This window comes from Callorhinchus milii, unplaced genomic scaffold (assembly GCF_018977255.1).
Source record: "Callorhinchus milii isolate IMCB2004 unplaced genomic scaffold, IMCB_Cmil_1.0 Scaffold12, whole genome shotgun sequence".
NCBI classification, from domain to species: Eukaryota; Metazoa; Chordata; class Chondrichthyes; order Chimaeriformes; family Callorhinchidae; genus Callorhinchus; species Callorhinchus milii.
The window spans coordinates 15560528-15578844 of NW_024704753.1; the positions used below are offsets into that span (position 1 = coordinate 15560528).

The 18317-nt window shown below is 47.0% G+C and overlaps 2 protein-coding genes across 3 annotated transcripts in view; both read left to right on the forward strand.

Annotated features, from left to right (window-relative positions):
- The first annotated feature begins 3172 nt into the window (after positions 1-3172).
- On the forward strand, positions 3173-13356 carry rpn1 (ribophorin I). Its single transcript, XM_007890350.2, has 10 exons — positions 3173-3525; positions 7675-7739; positions 7828-8134; positions 8588-8797; positions 9223-9415; positions 10132-10231; positions 10780-10918; positions 11499-11618; positions 12708-12953; positions 13109-13356. The coding sequence occupies exons 1-10, from the start codon at positions 3289-3291 to the stop codon at positions 13289-13291; spliced, it is 1800 nt and encodes a 599-aa protein (XP_007888541.1). The 5' UTR covers positions 3173-3288; the 3' UTR covers positions 13292-13356.
- A 4084-nt stretch (positions 13357-17440) lies between these two features.
- LOC103176800 (host cell factor 1-like) overlaps positions 17441-18317 on the forward strand; it is a 33036-nt gene continuing 32159 nt past the window's right edge. For both annotated transcript variants that reach the window (XM_042339552.1, XM_042339553.1), the window contains exon 1: positions 17441-17632. In XM_042339552.1, coding sequence (XP_042195486.1) covers positions 17473-17632 — 160 coding nt within the window. In that variant the 5' untranslated portion in view covers positions 17441-17472. The remainder of the gene's footprint in view (positions 17633-18317) is intronic.

An 18317-nucleotide genomic window follows, 5' to 3' on the forward strand; every position in this document is an offset into this window, starting at 1 on the left:
TTTTGTTTAACAAAATCGAAATAACTTCAGAAGCAAAAACACAGTTCTTTTATTCAACTTTTCATTTTATGAAACGTCTTGAGATATTCTCACGACACAAAAGGAGCTGCATAATAATAATCATCTTTGCATTTTGATACAGAGCTTTTCACGTCTTCTCGACATCTCACAGAATATGCTGTAAAGTGAATTGACTGTATATTTGTGGGCGATACGCAGCAGCCAATTGCGCACAGCGGCGTCCCACAAACAGTGGTGGATTGAAAATGACCAATTTATTATTGTTTTATTTTGGAGGGATTATTATTAGGTGTGTGGTGTAAGGAAACTTGCCCAAAGTTTCGCCCCCTACCTGGAGCTGAACCCAGGTGTCTCACTTGCAAGGCGAGTGCTCTAACCACTGATCTACAGGACTCCACAAATGTAAATAGAACTGTAATTTTAAACCTATCTCATTATTTGCTTCTAAAACATCCCAGATCAGGTGTGGGGAGGTAAAGAGAAAATTATCTATTATTGCCACCTCAAGTATTGGTTCTGTGCTATTTGTAACATACCCTTGTGATTTGAAGACCGAACCGACACACAGGACCCCTCCAATATCAGTAGCTTTTAAAGCATGAATCTGTCACAGCTTGACCAATTAATTCAGTCACTGGTTAATGCTATATAAAGGGTCAGTAAAACAGTGCATTCCAGCAGTTATTTTTTCCCCCCTGAAATCTTATTGCGCCTGATTTAAGACCAGTTCATTTTGTTACTGGCAACAGTACCCTCTTGTGACAACTGAAGAAACCGCAGTTTAAAAAAAACTCACCAACTTAAAGTTATAAATAATAATCCTTGCATTTGACATAGTGCCAGGAACACGTCGGCAAGATATCACAAAGCTTTTCACAGGATATAATGTAAAGGGTAGTAACTGTTTATTTTACAGGCAAACCCAGAAGCCAGTTTGCGCACAGCAACAGCCCACAAAAAGGCATGAAGTGACCTGACTTTGGGGATTGTTGACCAGGACATCGGAAGAAATTTCTTTCTCTTTTCAAAAAGTAAACCCGCATGCAGGATGCTATATAACTGCAAGTTGTTGTTGGCCTAGACTTTAAGCTAAAACCCTTAACGCAGATCTTGAACACACAACAAGAATTTGCATTTACATAGCGCTCTTCACATCTCGGAGAGCTGTACCTTCTTACTCAGAGATGAAAGTGCTACCAACTGAGATAGTTTAGCACAACTTGCAGATGTATGCTGAAAACAGACAGTAAGCTTTTTTGTGAACTGCGGGTGAATGTCAGAGATGGTTCGGCAGAATTAGACTTATGAGATTTGCACTGATGTTCATACAGAGGCTGAAGGCAACTATTTGACCTGACTTTTAAATATTTCTTTCCTAGCGATGTGTTCTGTACATAGGCATTTGTGCTGTGTATATGGAAGTTGCTCTGTGAAATGGAGCTGTGTATATTATAAGTGTGCGCCCTGTGTATATTGAAGCTGTGTGTATGTAGGTAGTGTCTATAAGTTTAAGCTCACAGTCTAGGCTGACACTCCGGTGTTTGCTGGGGGAGCGCTGCATTGTCGGAAGTGCCCTGTGTGTATATTGGAGTTATTATTATTATGTGTACAAAAGTAGGTGCCATGTGTATATTGGAACTGTATGTGCACAGGTATTTGCCTGTACAAATTCAAGCTATGAGTAGACAGGTAGGTGTCTCCTGTGTGTGCAGAGGTACATGTCATGTCATACATAAAATACACGGACATGAGGGCGGGTGGGGGGGGAGGAGGGAGTTGTAGGTCTTTGTACACAGGTACAAAGTGATGGTTGGGGGGGGTGGTAGGGGGGCTGTATGTGCATCTGTGCACAGGTATGTGTGGGTTGGGGAATTATGAGCTTCTCTGTATTAATACAATAACAATAATCCTTGCATTTGATATAGTGCCTAAACGTTTCAAAGGTACTTCACAGAAGATACTGTATAGTGACTGTGTATTTTGTAGGCGGGCGAAACGCAGCAACCAATTGCACACAGCGGTGCCCCACAAAACAGGTATGTGTGGCTTGGGGGGAGTGTGTGGTTCTCTCTCTCTGTAAAGAGTCACTGCTGTGTGTTTGTGTCTCTGTCTGTACAGTCAGTGCTGTGTGTGTATGTCTGTCTGTACACAGTCAGTGCTGTGTGTGTATGTGTCTCTGTCTGTACAGTCAGTGCTGTGTGTGTCTGTCTGTCTGTACACAGTCAGTGCTGTGTGTGTGTATGTGTGTGTCTTTGTCTGTACATGCCATCGGGCAGCCCCCCTTCCCCTCTCCTCCCCCGACCCCAATTCGGGTCTGAAATGCTGTACAATGTCCAGCGCCTTGGGACGTCCTCCCGACGTAAAAGGCGCTGCACAAATGTAATCTTGTTGCTGTTGTTGTTCTGCATGTGTGTGTGTGTGTCTATACACAGTCAGTGCTGTGTATGTGTCTCTGTCTATACAGTCAGTGCTGTGTGTGTGTCTATACACAGTCAGTGCTGTGTGTATATGTGTCTATACAGTCAGTGCTGTGTGTATATGTCTATACAGTCAGTGCTGTGTGTGTGTTTGTGTCTATACACAGTCAGTGCTGTGTGTGTGTACAGTCAGTGCTGTGTGTGTGTGTACACAGTCAGTGCTGTGTGTGTGTGTACAGTCAGTGCTGTGTGTGTCTGTAGTCAGTGCTGTGTGTGTGTACACAGTCAGTGCTGTGTGTGTGTACACAGTCAGTGCTGTGTGTGTGTACACAGTCAGTGCTGTGTGTGTGTCTGTACAGTCAGTGCTGTGTGTGTGTCTGTACAGTCAGTGCTGTGTGTGTGTACAGTCAGTGCTGTGTGTGTACAATCAGTGCTGTGTGTGTCTGTAGTCAGTGCTGTGTGTGTGTGTACACAGTCAGTGCTGTCTGTGGGGGGAGTGACGTCACGACGATCAGCTATTTATACAGACCGGAGAGTGCCATAACCCTCCGAGGTGCCCAATAATAATCCTGACTGGAAAAAATGGACCCCTTTTCATTTTCAGATTTTCGTTACAATTCATATCAAACACCGGGAGGAACTGGGAAAAAAAACCCCGAAAGGATCGGAGAATTAATTGCCGTTCACTTCTTATTGTCGTCGTTGTCGTCGGCAAACAGGCAGCGCGCGGGGCACCCGCAGTGGCTGGGAGGGAGGTCCTGGGCGACAGGGGCGCCATTGGGGGGAAGAAGACGCTGACGGCCGCCCGGACCCGACCCTGGTATCCGCGGCCATCCGCCATATCCGCGCGATGACGGGCCTCCTCGGCGCCCTCTGCCTCCTGTGCGGGTTCTTGGCTGCCGTGCGGTCGGCGGATGGCAGTTCGCTGGTCAACGATGACGTGAGGCGGACCATAGATTTGGGGACGCACTTGGCCAAGATCAGCACCGACGTCACCCTGTCCAACAGCGGCCACTCGGCAGCCGCCTCCTTCCTGCTCGCCGTGCAGCCCGGCCTGGAGAGCCACCTGGCCTACCTGGGAGTCACCGTAAGCCGCTGTGGTTGATTTGACACCGTTTGCCCCCTGACTCGTCTCGCCCCCCCACTCCCCACTGCACCCCCCCCACCCCCCACTGCCCCCCCACTCCCCACTGCCCCCCCCACTCCCCACTGCCCCCCACTCCCCACTACTCCCCACTGCCCCCCCACTCCCCACTGCCCCCCCACTCCCCACTACTCCCCACTGCTCCCCACTCCCACTGCCCCCACTCCCACCCCCACTGCCCCCCACTTCCCACTGCACCCCCACTGCCCCCCCACTCCCCACTGCCCCCCACTCCCCACTGCCCCCCCACTCCCCACTGCCCCCCCACTCCCCACTGCCCCCACTCCCCACCCCACTTCCCACTGCCCCCCACTCCCCACTGCCCCCCCTCCCCACTGCCCCCTCCCACTTCCCCCCACTGCCCCCCACTCCCACTGCACCCCCCACTCCCCCCCCCCCCACTGCCCCCCCACTCCCACTGCCCCCCACTCCCCCCCCACTCCCCACTGCCCCCCACTCCCCACTGTCCCCCACTCCCCACCCCCACTGCCCCCCACTTCCCACTGCACCCCCACTTCCCACTGCACCCCCCACTTCCCACTGCACCCCCCATTCCCCACTGCGCCCCCACTCCCCACTGCGCCCCACTCCCCACTGTCCCCACTCCCACTGTCCCCCCCCCCCCTCCCCCCACTCTCCCCTCCTCTCCCCTCCTCTCCCCCCCCCCCCGGGCTCGGGCTCAGCTCGTTGCACAAAACCGCAGAAACTTGATATCATTTATTTATATTTATTTATTTGTTTGTTTCAATGTTCAGGGCGGTGTTGCAAAGGTCTTTCGCGGTGCATTTGACCGGTGTGGGGAGGGGGGGGCGGGGGTGTTGTTGTTTTTTGCATTGAAACGATCCCGTTTTATTCTGGTTTCTATCCGGAGTGAGTGAGTGAGTGACTTGAGGGGAATGAATGAGTTGCAAACACTTACACTTCCGCGTAGCTCCCAGTCGGCCGCGGTGTGACACGTATACAGTGCAGCTCCTGCTCTCTCCTCCCATTTGTTTGCAATTCCTGTACTTTTTTTTTTAACACTACGATTTGCAAAACTTTTACTTTCACACAAAATACCCCCCCCCCCACACACACACAGACACACACACACACGAACTCCTCCCGCCAGTTGTTATCTGGGACTCTTGGCTTTTTTTTTAAAACATGTATTGCCACTTGTTTTATTTTTTGGGGGCCTCTTCTCCTCAAGGTGTGTGTAATAAATAATAATCCTTGCACCTGGGACGGGGAGAGTGCCTTTCGCGTCAGGAAGACGTCGCAAAGCGCTTCACACGGTACACTGTGCCTTTTGGGTGAACGTGACAATTAACTGGCGCGCAGCGATGTGCTACAAACAGCCGTTAAGTGAATGTCCCAAAATATTCGGGGGATTGTTAGCCACGACACTGAGAGAAACTACACTTTTCAAAGAGTGCAATGGGAGATATTTACCTTCCACCTGAACAGGCAGTTCAGACCTCAGTTTAACATCTCATCTGAAGGATGGCACCCCCGACAATTAATGCATTATAATAATAATAAGCCTTGCATTTGATATAGCGCTTTTCACGTCTTCTCGACGTCTCAAAGCGCTTCATAGAATAGACTGTAAAGTGAATTGGCCGTATATTTGTGGGCGAAACGCGGCAGCCGATTGCGCACAGCAGTGTCCCACAAACAGTCGTGGATTGAAAATGACCAATTTATTATTGTTTTATTTTAGAGGGATTATTATTGGAGTGTCAGCTTTGGCTTTACATAGATTTACATAGAATATGAAAATTCTGATGTGGGGTTTGAACCTGCAACATCTGACTCGGAAGTGAGAGTCCTATCAATCTGAGAATGGTTGAGACCTAAACAAGGTCACATCAACAATAAATTAAATTTGTATAGCACTTTTAACATTGGGAGAACTTCCCAAAACGCTGGACAGTCAGGAATTTGGACATAAGCAGGGAGCTGTGACCAGGAGGTGTTGAGAGCACAAATAAAGAATGGTCATTTAGATGAGGTACCCTGGACTACCAACATGGCTCAGTGCTGCCAGGGGGGAAAAACGACAAAACAAAAATACATTATTTAATAAAAAGCATTTAATTTGTTTGTTGTGTTGAAATATCACTTGCTTGTGATGTTAGCAGTATTTGTTCAGTCCAAAGCCTGAAATTTCAACCAATCTTTGCTCATGAGGTCATTAAATTCAATCTTAATTCAGAGCTGTTTTCTTTTAAAGAATTACGTAAAACTCGCTTCCAAATTAAGACTGAATGGAAGAATTTTCCACAATCCACCTTTCAGTCTTTAGGATCAGACAGCTGGAATTACAGACCTTCAGTTTGTAAAACTACATTTTAAGGATGTAATATTTTTGCACTGTGACTCATGTAAAATGTCTATCCCTTCCAATGTTCTCAGCACCTTTTATGACAATGACCAGACTAGGTTTTATCCAGCTGAGACTGCAGTACTTCGGGAGTACTGTATTATGTTGTTAGAGATGTCTTCCTTCAGATGAGATGTCAAACCAAAGGCTCAGCATACTTGTTCTTGTGGTTTTGGTGGATATTAAAGATTCCATGGAACTACACCAAAAAGCGAAGTGTTCTGGTACCCTCACCCAATTTCACCAAATTACAGATTAATTGTCTGTTTTGTTGCCACTTGTGGGGTGTTTCTGGATGCCTCTGCCATCTAAATAGTCACTGAACATCCAAGTGGCCTCTTGTGTGACATGCTTTGAGATATTTCAATATGAGGTGCCATTAGCAAATGGCAGGATTGTTGCTGCTGTGTGGGAGAGTTTTGCAATGAGATCTTAATGTAGCTCAAGTTTAAAATTAATAGATACAACTTTTACTTGTGTAATGTACACAAGGAGATGTGGGATGCAGTTTGCACATCATTTGCATTGCTAAGTGAGAGGTGAGATGGTTGCTGAGGCAGTGTTATTGTAGGTTATAAATTGAATTTGCAGTGTTAATGCCAGGATTTTAGTAAAACCTAACAGCAGTACCATGACATTGGGGAAGGGATCTTCTATTTCACTACCTCCTCTCTTTGGGTAAGAATATACACTCCACATCTGACCAGTGTTGTGTTTGACATGCATCTAAACTGTACCTGTCTATGAGACAGGTTAATGTTGACATTAGGTTGAGTCAAGTCAGGAAATAATTAATTTCCTACAATTACCATCCCTTATTAATTGAACATGACATTTGCAAGGAAAAGGAGATAGAATGTCTGGACAGCCATGTGTTGTACAAATTGATACCGTGTGAGGTTTGACCCTTGTGTCCCGTTTCCCTAGTACACTGTATACTTACCGATGTAGTAATCTCATCTCTCCCTTCCTTCATCTTGCAGTAGGATGACATGTCGGGGGTACGTTTGAGGGTCTAACTCCAGATAATTTCCTTTTTAATGTAGTCCCTTTAGCCTTCCCTCTGTTCTCATTTGGTGCATGCATCATTGCTTGTGTCCCTGAAATAGCAGGTAGCCTGCTACCCCTTAGTCAGTCGCCAGGGATTTGATGACAGCAACAGCTCCTAGACTGAGCTCGTAATAATAATGATAATAATAATCCTTGCATTTGATAAAGTGCTTTTTATGTCTTCTAGACGTCTCAAAGCGCTTTACAGAATATACTGTAAAGTGAATTGACTGTATATTTGTGGGCAAAACGCGGCAGCCAATTGCGCACAGCAGCGTCCCCCAAACAGTTGTGGGTTGAGTGACCAAATTATTATTGGTTTTTTTCTTGAGGGAATATTATCAGGAGTGTGGCATAAGCAAACTTGCCCAAGGATTTGCCCTGCCGGGAATTGAACCCAGGTCTCTCACTTGCAAGGCAAGTGCTCTAACCACTGAGCTCCAGGACTCCACCGGACTAAGAATTTACAATAGAAGCTAAAAGTACTAGGATTATCTGTCGCTTTGCACACTTGACTATTCTGGCTGATTCCATCCGGTCCACTTAATCGGGCTGAGATTGACAGCTCAGCGCAGGGGCAGATAAAAGTGCGACAATTAAAAGGAATGGAGCGAGAGAGAGAGACACTGATTTAGAGATTCGATCATTTGACACTTTTTTTGTGTTTGATTCAGTTGAAGAGTGAGGATGATGAAGAAGCCATGTTGGTTCTGGAAGAAACGTCCATCCGGGGAAAGAGGTCTGTGGTTTCTTTGTTTCAGTATCTCAGCGTTTGACCAGCGTTATACATTAGCAATGTGTATTCTGACTATTTCTGTTGTTTACAGCGGCAAATTCTTTACCGCGCGGTTTGGGTCCCCGCTGGGGGCCGGCGCCAAGATCAAGCTGACGCTCGAGATGACGTTTACCCATGTCCTGCAACCTTTCCCGACCCACATCACCCAGGCCGAGAAACAGTTTGTGGTGTTCGAGGACAACCATTACTTCTACTCGCCCTACCCCACCCAGAGCCAGACCACTCGGGTCAGACTAGCCTCCAAGAACGTGGAGAGCTACACCAAGCTGGGCAGCCCCAGCAAGTCTGAAGATTCTATTGAATATGGACCTTATAAGGATGTGGCTCCCTACAGCCAGGTAAAAGCAGAGATCTACTTTATGTGTCTATCTGAGACCCAAGTGTACTTTGGTAATCCTGCAGGGTGTCTGACGCATGCAGAAATCTATCACCATGTTTAAGAGTATCTAAACGAGATCAGGATTTCCACCCATTTCCACATGGAAATGTTCCCTATGTCTGGAATACAATGGAATGTGCCCCCTCTCCCTGGAGAGATACACTCTAATTCCGGAGAATAGTAGGTACAGCTTGGCAAGATCCAAGGCTTGGGGACCCCAGAGTGTGCTTACAGTGTGGAGTGAGAAAAGCCACTGTGTGTGTCTGTGACCGAATGCAATTTACTTGTAGGTTTTACTAAATTATCAGCGCAAATGAGAGTGCGAGTCTTGAACCTGGATTTACCACCGTTCTCTATATAATCGTTTTCCTTTGCCTCTTATTCTATGCTCTGTTCAATCTGCACGTCACAGGATATGTTGAGAGTCCACTTTGAGAACAATAGCCCTTTCCTAAGCATCGTCAGCATGACCCGGCTCATCGAGGTCTCGCACTGGGGCAACATCGCTGTGGAGGAAACCATCGATCTCAAGCACTCGGGAGCCGTTCTCAAAGGGCCGTTCTCCCGATACGATTACCAAAGACAGCCTGACAGTGGTATCTCCTCTGTTAAATCTTTCAAGGTACTTAATTTCTCCTTCCTCCCCCACCCCCAAACTGTTCTCCTGTGTGAATGGTTTCCATTCAGTGATGCAGTGTTTTGAAGGAAACTTCCAACAGCAGAGACTTGGCCTGTGGGGCTTTGGCTTGGGAGTTCAGGAAATGTCTCGTTGTTGAGCCTGACAGGCTGGTGAATGATCATCGGTGGCTCGGATTCAAGCATACTTGGCTCTGTTGTGTATGTCCTTGTGGAGCCAGTTCATCTCTGGAGAGACCTGTGTACCTCCTCTCCTTGCCCCAGGGATTCAAACCTGGGACAGTCTCAGTTCCACAAGGCTCTGTCCTGCCTTAGCCATTCTCAACCGAGCCAGTGATGAAGGGCGGTGGGGTGGGGCATTTCCTGAACGGGTTTCAAAGTTGACGTGAATCCCTGTTGTGTCTCTAACAGACCATCTTGCCAGCGGCAGCCCAGGACGTTTACTATCGGGATGAAATTGGGAACATCTCCACCAGCCACTTGGTTGTCTTGGACGACTCAGTGGAGATGGAAGTCCGTCCTCGCTTCCCGCTCTTCGGTGGATGGAAAACTCACTATGTTGTTGGATACAACTTGCCGAGCTATGAATACCTGTACAACCTGGGTGGGTAAACGATAGAGAGAGGGAGAGAATTCTGTAAGGCTGAACTTGGGTTGCCTGTGAACATTACAGGTGGCATCAGGAACAAGCTCTGTACTGACTGCTCCAAATCCAGACAGTTTTTTGGGGTCTTAACCCCTAAGCAACCATTACTGTGACCCGTTGCTACTGGGTTTATTTAGCTTCATGCTGAGGTCCATTCAATCCGGAATTAGCGTTCAAGTTCTTGTCCTTTTACTGAGTACCAGGAACTCTCTAGTAACTTGATCAAGTCCTGTACTTTCTGTGGATTAACAGTGAGGATCAGCAGGTTATTCCACTGCAGAGGATGTCTCAGCTGAACCAGATCCTATCTCAACTGATGTCTACATGTTGCACTTCCAGCAGAGGGCGACTGGATAGTGATTGGGAGAGGGATGTCGGACTGTTTTTTCCCCATTCTCTTCCATTCCCTGCCCCTCACCCAGGGTCGCTTAGACCATTTGTAACTCAACACACACTGGGGTTGAGCTTTCGCACACTGTGAAGCTCAGCTTATTGCTGTCAAGCGTCAGTGAAAGAAAGTCTTGATATGGGAAAAGCTTATAAACCAACTGTAATCTCAGTTTTGTATGTTTGTTTAGTGTATTGTTCATCCCCTGAATTCCTACACTGCTACTGCTCCAACCAGCCTTCAGCATCTCTTTCCTGTGTGACTAACTCCATCCTCCGTTTTTCAGGTGACCAGTACGCTCTGAAGATGAGATTTGTGGATCACGTGTTTGATGATCAAGTGATTGATTCCCTCACTGTGAAGCTCATTTTACCAGAAGGAGCAAAGTAAGTGAAGACAGTCTCTGGAGGGAATCATAAAACAGCCAGTGTCAGATGAGCCTGTGCAGGACTAGCCCGAGGAATGCAAGAGATGGTTGATAACTTGCATGAATTCTCACAAATATCACAAGGAGAAGAAGAGAATTCAATGCTGTGCCTTGTTAATGGTGTCTATCGCATGGCTGTCAATATTATATGCTGTTAGTGCAGCGCACATAAATTCAATGGCAGATACACAGGCAATTCCCTGGGAAGCACTTTGAGACAATTTGACATTAGAGTGCTTTTATGTAATTGAAGGATTAATAATAACTAACTGACTACTCTATCCCAATTCCCTCCAAAAGGTGTTCCCTTTGGGAGGGGGTGTGGGGGGTGGTCAGTGAAGATCTGTTAATTCCCCACTTCAAGGATTGCATTGCTTTCCCATGTCTCCTAACAATCTGCTTCAGAGGGTGACAGACTAGGCCTGGAGGTGGGATGGTCGGAGGGGAATTGAAAAAGAAATGGACAGACAGCATTGTGCTGGTGCTTATTTTCTTTGTCTCTTGCAGGAATATTCACGTGGACACCCCATACGACATAGACAGGAAGCCCAACGAGCTGCATTACACCTATCTGGACACGTTTGGGCGGCCGGTCATCATTGCTCACAAGTCCAACCTGGTGGAGCAGCACATTCAGGACGTTGTGGTGAGTCTTCTTCCTGCACTGAGGCAGCTCAGGTCCACCCTGAAATCCTGATCAAGTTGTATCACATGTAATTGCTGCGATCAAAGTGCACTCGTTAGTCCAGGGGGGAGTAGGGATCATTCCCAGAGTATGGAGGATGGGCTTCCGGGGTGTGGGGGGAGTGTATTCCCTGGATTCTTGGTCTGGGCTGCTCGTCTGGGTAACTTGTAGTGTATTGGTTAGAGCTCTCACCTCACAAGCGAGAGGACCTGGGTCAGGAACCAGGTTGTCAGTTGATTCGCAAATTGATTTCCGGGTGTAATAACCGCTTGAAAAAAAATTAAATGAACAATAATGTGGTCACTCATTCCACAACTGTTTGTGGGGACACTGCTGGGTGCAATTGGTTGCCACGTTTAACCCACGAAATACCCAGTCACTACACTTTACAGTATATTCTGTGAAGCGCTTTGAGATATCTCAATGGCGTGATAAGACGCTATACTCAAATGCAAGGATTATTATTTTTGGTAATCCTGGTTTTAAACGCTGTATCATACATGCGATAGATTTAATGTCACAACTTTCCATCTGGTTTCAGGTTCACTATAATTTTAACAAGATACTGATGCTGCAGGAGCCTCTGCTAGTGGTCGCAGCCTTTTATATTCTCTTTTTCACAGTCATCATGTACGTGCGTCTGGACTTCTCCATTACCAAGGTAAGCAGCTATGGGCAACGATGTGGGAGTGAGGAGAAAACTGTGCTGGAAATACAGTGCAGCAGGTCGATCAGCACCTGGTGGAGAACCCATGGCTCTGCTCTTTCTCTCCCGCATTAAGCAAACTCCAGTGAAACTTGCACAAGTCTGGTCTGTATATGTCGTATAATTGCCTAAGTTGAACATCTTCCCAAGTCCTTTTGAATTTCCTATAACTTATGTAAGTTTCACCTAACTTATACTTTGCATAAGTCATATTAAATGTATGGTCCAAACTGGTATGACTTATGTGAGGTTTAACTGTTTTGACATTTGTTTAAAAACACTGATCCTTTTTTTGTGTGTGTCATTTAAAAGCATTATCATATTTAATCTTGCTCTGCGGCTCTCCTCCCTTTATGTTGTCCTTCAGTTGGTAAAGTGGGTTGGGGACTGGCGAGGGTAGAGCAGGACAGCTCAGCTTTTCGATGTGTAAGTGGGCTGTCTCCAGGGGAGAAGAGGGTAAGCTGTGAACAGGAACTTGGTACTTAGTGTGAGTGGGAGCTCACTTCTGGACGCTGATTGAAAATGATTTTTTTCCTCTCTTCCTGAATTCCACCTTGTGACCTCATACCAAATCCTGAGGCATTGTGGAACATCTATCAATGTTTCCTGATGTTGCTGACTCGCTGCCAGGGATAGTTTCTCAAGTACCTCACCCAAGAGCTCCTCCATGTGTGCTGGCAGGTCATTTGACTTGAGAGATTAGGCGAGTCTGCGCTCACCCATATAACGGTATAAAATTACAGCACAGGAGGAGGATCCCAGCCAGCCCATCGTTCTCAACAGAGTCAGCTCTCAGGAAGAGCTCACATCCACTTTCTGGCAGCGGGGAGTGGGGGAAATAACTCGATCTCTAGATAGCCACCTGAAGCAGCTTATCATCTTCCTTTACACTTTACACACAGAATACACAAAAAAAGTTTTGCCCACAAAACGCACGTTACAGTATGTGAACCGATTTGATACTTTTCAATGATGTGACAAGGTGCTATATCAAATACAAAGATTATTATAACACACTCCCCTTCCCCTCCCTCTTCTCTACAGGACCCAGCGGCTGAAGCCCGGATGAAGGTGGCGTCCATCACGGAACAGGTGCTGACTCTGGTGAACAAGCGACTGGGGCTGTATCGGCACTTTGAAGAGGCTGTGAACAAATACAAGCAATCACGGGATGTGGGCACATTAAACAGCGGCCGCAAGACGCTGGACACTGAGCACAGGAGCCTCTCGGGTGACATTGCTGCTTTACAGTCCAAACTGAAGGCGGAGGGATCAGACCTCGCTGAAAAGGTAGGGGTGTGTGGGAGGCTGCGGTAGCAATTGGTGACTGTTTCTCTTTGTGTCCCTGGGGGTGATCCCAGAGGCAGTGAGGAAGGAGGCCCTTCCCGTGGGATAGGTTATGGAGAGGAGTATCCATCCATTTATCATTCATTTCTCTGGCACAGGTTAGCGAGATCCAGAAACTCGACGGACAAGTCAAGGATTTGGCCCAGAAGTCATCTCAGGAGGCAGAGAGGTTGGTGGCTGGTAAAGTCAAGAAAGACACGTACATCGAGAACGAACGGCAGCTCGCTAGCAAACGCCAGGATCTCATCTCCAAAATCGACAACATCTTAGATACTTTGTAATAACTGCACCGAGTCGGCCTGTACAACGAATGAAAGTTTCTAAAATAATAAACCAAATTCCATAAGTTTTGCGTTGAATGTGAGTCGAATGCATTTATCGGAGGTGCATCTCCTTCGCGTCTAAAGGGTGTCGAAATTTGATCTTTAATTTTAAAATCTTTGATCTCATAAAGAGTCCCACCTAAATATTTGACCTGATTTTTTCTTTGAGGCTGAGCGACCTACTGTGCATCCAGTGTTCTCCAATTTTATTCCCAGGTCGATTCTGTAGTCACTTAGCCTTGTTGCTGGCTTTTTCAATACCAGAGATACACTCTGGTAGCAGTTTCAATGCACTATAAACTTGCCCCATACACTTTGGGTTGTGCCCTTAAGAGATTGAGTGGAAATTATCCTTCCCTGTTAATTTGTTCTTCAGGCATTTTTTTTATATAAACAAAAGTTTTCTACTGTGAAACGTTGAGTAGCAACAGTTGGGATCAGTTTCAGGACTTTGATTCAATCGAATTTTGTTCGGGTGTTTGTGTTGCCTTGCGGGAAGGGGTGGTTCTTATCAAGTTCAAGTCACCAGATTTTCATGGCTTTTGAATTTCTTGAAAATGGATGGCCGAAAGATAAATAAAGTACCACTGAATCTATCCGTGTGCTTGACCAGTGTTTTGTGCTAACTGTGTACTGCTTAGGAACGTTGATGCTACAATGTTGTGATTTTATATAAAACTGCCATCTCCTACGCTATACCTGCAGGGTTTAGAAACCTATCCGACTGGAAAATCACCGCCTAGAAAAAACCTGAAACAATCTATGCTTCTGTTTTTCTTGCAATTCCTCCTCCCCATACCTTGCTGGCATTGCTAAGATCCAGTCAGTATTGGCAGATTATTATAATAACAATACTTCCATTTGGTGAATTACCTTTCACGTTAGGAGGTCTTGGGCTTAGAATTTACTGTGGTCACTCTTTTGTGGGCACTGTGGCAGCCACTTTGTGTACGGCAATGTCCCACAAATAGCCATGAAATGAGTGACCAATTCTATTCGGTGGATTATTGGCTAGGACACTGGGGAAAAAAATCTTTAATGTCCTCCTGAACAGGCAAAAGGTCGTCAGTTTAATGTCTCTTTCAAGGAGTGGCACCGCCAACAATGCAGCACACCCTCAGCACAGCTGGGGCTATTCAACAGCAGGGCACTACACCAGTGTATTTGTGGGGTGAGGTGTGTTGTTCCCATCTTGACTGCTGTCAAGTGCAAAAAACCATTGATGAATTTCAACACCAATCTAACCCTAAATATCTTAATAACCCATTCTATATGTTAAATGCTGCTCTATGTGTTGCAATAACCCTCTATGCCACAAGGTGACACCATTCAACCTCAAATCAAAAGATTTAATAGTTTAATGAACACAAGTACTTGGATAATCAGATAGAAATGTTATTTTCGTATAACTTCAGTTCAGTGAAGAGTATCACTACTGTTTTTGTGATATATTGTCCCTAGTGTCTCCCTTTTTACATCATCCTGCCTTGTCACTCAGACTTATACACCCTGTTGCACCTTTAGACTATCAGTTATGGTTTAACTCTGTGTTGAAACACTAATTAATGTTCTGGCTTGTCTGCCAATCAAATGCCCCAGTAATTTACTGTTGTCATCTGTGGCAGTTCAGCATTCTGTATATTTGGAATGGAGCTTGGAGTTTGATGGAACTATATCCCACCAGCTGCTGCCTTTTGTCAAGCAGAAAGCCAGACTGACATTGTGTTTGTGAATTGATTCTTTTTGGTATAAAAAAATCACAAAAACATTACAATAAATGCCTCACTCACCATCTGAGCAGGTCCCATTTTAGCTTCCCACTCGGCTCCTGTCAACTCTGCAAGCCAAAGCCCTGAACTCCTGATAGGGCTGTCCTAACTGGGCAACCTTACCAGACAGTGCTCTTAATAATAATCCTTGCATTTGATATAGCACCTTATCACATCTTTGAAACATCTTAAAGCGCTTCACAGAATGTACAGTAAAATGATAAGACTTTTTTTTGTGGGCGAAACGCAACAGCCAATTGCATACAGCAGTGACCCACAAACAACCGTGGATTGAAGTGACTTTTTTTTAAAAAAAGGAATTATTACACCCGGAAAAGGTATTGACTAATAACCGGGTTCCTACTTACTGCTAGGTAAACAGGCGTGTGGAGTAAGAAAACTTTGCCCTGTCCGGGAAACAAACACAGGTCTCTCGCTTGTGAGGCTACATAGGATTTAGCAGCAAGCAAGCTATGTGGTTTCAGCCAGTTAAACACCAGTAGTTACACCCCCCCCCCCCCCCCCCAATGCAGGCTCTGGGGTCCCAAAGCCTTGGTTCTCTCCAACCTGCTTTAAAGTCCCACAAACTCTTACATTCTGTTACACTCCCCGCGCACACTGCCCCCCCAACCCCCACGGCCGGGAGAGGAGGCAGACGAATGTCTGCCTGAAACATGTCCACGGTAGAGAGGACCCCTCCCCCAGGCTTTAAAATGTGCGTCACAGCAACAAAAGTCACTTCAAAACGCTACGCCTATTTGTTCATTGAAAAAAATTAAAAGACTTGGCAGACGTCAGAAATCCTCTTCCCCCCCCCCAGATGCAAATTTGAATTAATAAAGTGCAAAGCATTTTATCTGAAGCGGGTGGGGGTCCTTTCCTTCCTCTGGCCCAGACCCTATTGATGGAAGGATCCAGAGTTGACTCACATGCCTGTTGAGCGGTTTCTCGCTGACAAATTCCCGCCCCTGTGAATTGAATTTGCAAGGTCCCCCCACGTGGGTTCATTGACTTTTCAATCGTTTCTCAGCTCGGCTCCAACCCTCACTGGGCGAGATTCTCAGCCGGGCTCTGCTCACCGCTGAGTGATGGCAAAACCCCCAGGAAGGGAGTTTATTCCTTTAACGATCCTTGCATTTGGTATAGCACCTTATCGCGTTTAAAAGCACTTCACAAAATAATAATAATAATAATAATCCTTGCATTTGATATAGCGCTTTTCACGTCGGGAGGACGTCCCAAAGCGCTTCACAGAATATACTGTAAAGTGAATTGACCGTATATTTTCGGGGCAAACGTTGCGCACAGCACTGTCCCGCAAGCAACCGTGGATATAAGTGACCGAATCATTATTATCTCTTTTAAAAAAGAGGAGTTATTTATTCATTGCCCTCGGAAAAGCGATCCGCCGATCGACTTGACAACCAGGTTCCTACTTACTGCTGGGCAAAGCAGGAGCGTGCGGCGTAAGGGAAACCTGCCCAAACATTTTGGCTCGCTGGGAATCGAGCCCAGGTCCTCGCCCTCGCTCGCCCGCCCTCGCTCGCCCTCCCTCGCCCGCCCGGCGAGCGCTCTAACCACTGAGCTGCCGGACTCCACAACTCCTTCCTCAGCTCTCAGCTCAGCTCCGACCTTCGCTGTGGGCGAGATTCTCAGCCGGACTCTGCTCCTTGTTGGAGTGATGGGAGAACCCTCTCCCACCCCCATCATCATCATCATCACCACCACCACCACCATCATCATCATCACCATCCCCCTCCCTCCCTGGAAACCTTATTTATTTATTTATTTATTTATTCATCGACGTATTTCTTTATGCGTTTGCTTTAAGCGACAGCTTCGACTCTTACATTAAAAATGTTCTGCTCACGGGGTGAAGACAGGGCTCAGGGTCTCCGGCGGCCTCTCTCTGTGTGTGTGTGTGTGTGCGCGCCCTCTCTCTCTCCCCCTCTCCCCCCCCCCCGGACATCCCGGGGCTTTCTCTCCGTCCGCGCCTTTTTTTTTCATTTTCATAGGTGTCCAAAGAGAAAGTTCGCGGCGTCCATTAACACGACGGGGAAACCCCCCCCAAAAAAAACCTCATCTGAACCGTGGTAGAAAATTATCGGACGACGCGGGGAAATTTTTTTTTTTTCTCTCTCGACGGACGAGACGAAAGAGAGCCTCGAACAGGGAGACGAGTCGTTTCTTCTTTTGTGTGTGTGTACGGATTTCCGCAGGCGTTTTGGGGGGGCAGAGGCAGCCGGTGAAAAGGAGGGCCTGACTCGACGTGAGAGGGGGGGAGGGGTCCTCGCTCCGCACTGTGTTTACAACATCCGGGTCTCGTTCTTCTTGATGACACGAAGGTGTTTGTGGGAAAGCGGCGCCAAGATGGCGGCTCCCATACTGAAATGGAAGCGCGTAACGAACTGCAGCGGGCCGGTCCCGAGGCCTCGCCACGGACACCGCGCCGTCTCCATCAAGGAGCTGATGGTCGTGTTCGGAGGCGGTAACGAGGGCATCGTGGACGAGCTGCACGTTTACAATTCAGGTGCGAGAGAGAGAGAGTGTGAGTGAGGCGAGCGAGGAGGGACAGTTCAGTTCCTCTCCGTCCGGGTTTTTTTTTTTTGGCGGCGGCGCGTGTGTTTGGGAAGATGGAGGGGGGAAAAAAAAAGTGTCCGCCGGTTGTGCGGCGCCGCCCGCCCTCCCCTCCCCCACACCCCCCCCCCGGTTCCGGCCATCTCCAAAGATGGCGGCCGCTGTTGACTGCAGCCTGACAACCCCGGGCGGCTTTGGCGCCAAATACTTGGCGTGCCATTGGGACAACACAAGCCGCCGATTCCCGAGCTTTGTATTTTTTTAATTTTATTCGACTGATAATAAAAGAGTCGGAAACGCGCCGTGTCCGGTGCAAAAACCGCGGGGGCCCGGGAATCGCGTTTGTAATATCTAATATACACACATATATTTATATGTATATATATATATATAGACGCGCTTTTATTTTCATTCGGGAGAGCCGAGCGGGAGGACGGACGGCGCACTCTCGCTCTGACCCCCCCCCAGCCCCCCGCCCGTTTGCTTCCCGCCCTGCTGCTGCTGCTGCTTTGTGAATAAAATAAAAACTTTAAACGACCGGGTTTTTTAAAAAAAATTTAAAAAAATTTTTATATATATATATCTCTCGCCGCCGAACGCTTTAATTTCTTAATTCCTTTCGATTCAAAACGCTGAAC

What these genes read in the sequence shown, in the direction of transcription:
- rpn1 (XM_007890350.2), top strand. Translation starts at nt 3,289, where the DNA reads ATGACGGGCCTCCTCGGCGCCCTCTGCCTCCTGTGCGGGTTCTTGGCT. An exon ending in CCTCTGTTAAATCTTTCAAG is followed by an intron (nt 8,798 to 9,222) that starts GTACTTAATTTC and finishes TGTCTCTAACAG; the next exon opens with ACCATCTTGCCAGCGGCAGC. An exon ending in GATCAGACCTCGCTGAAAAG is followed by an intron (nt 12,954 to 13,108) that starts GTAGGGGTGTGT and finishes TCTCTGGCACAG; the next exon opens with GTTAGCGAGATCCAGAAACT.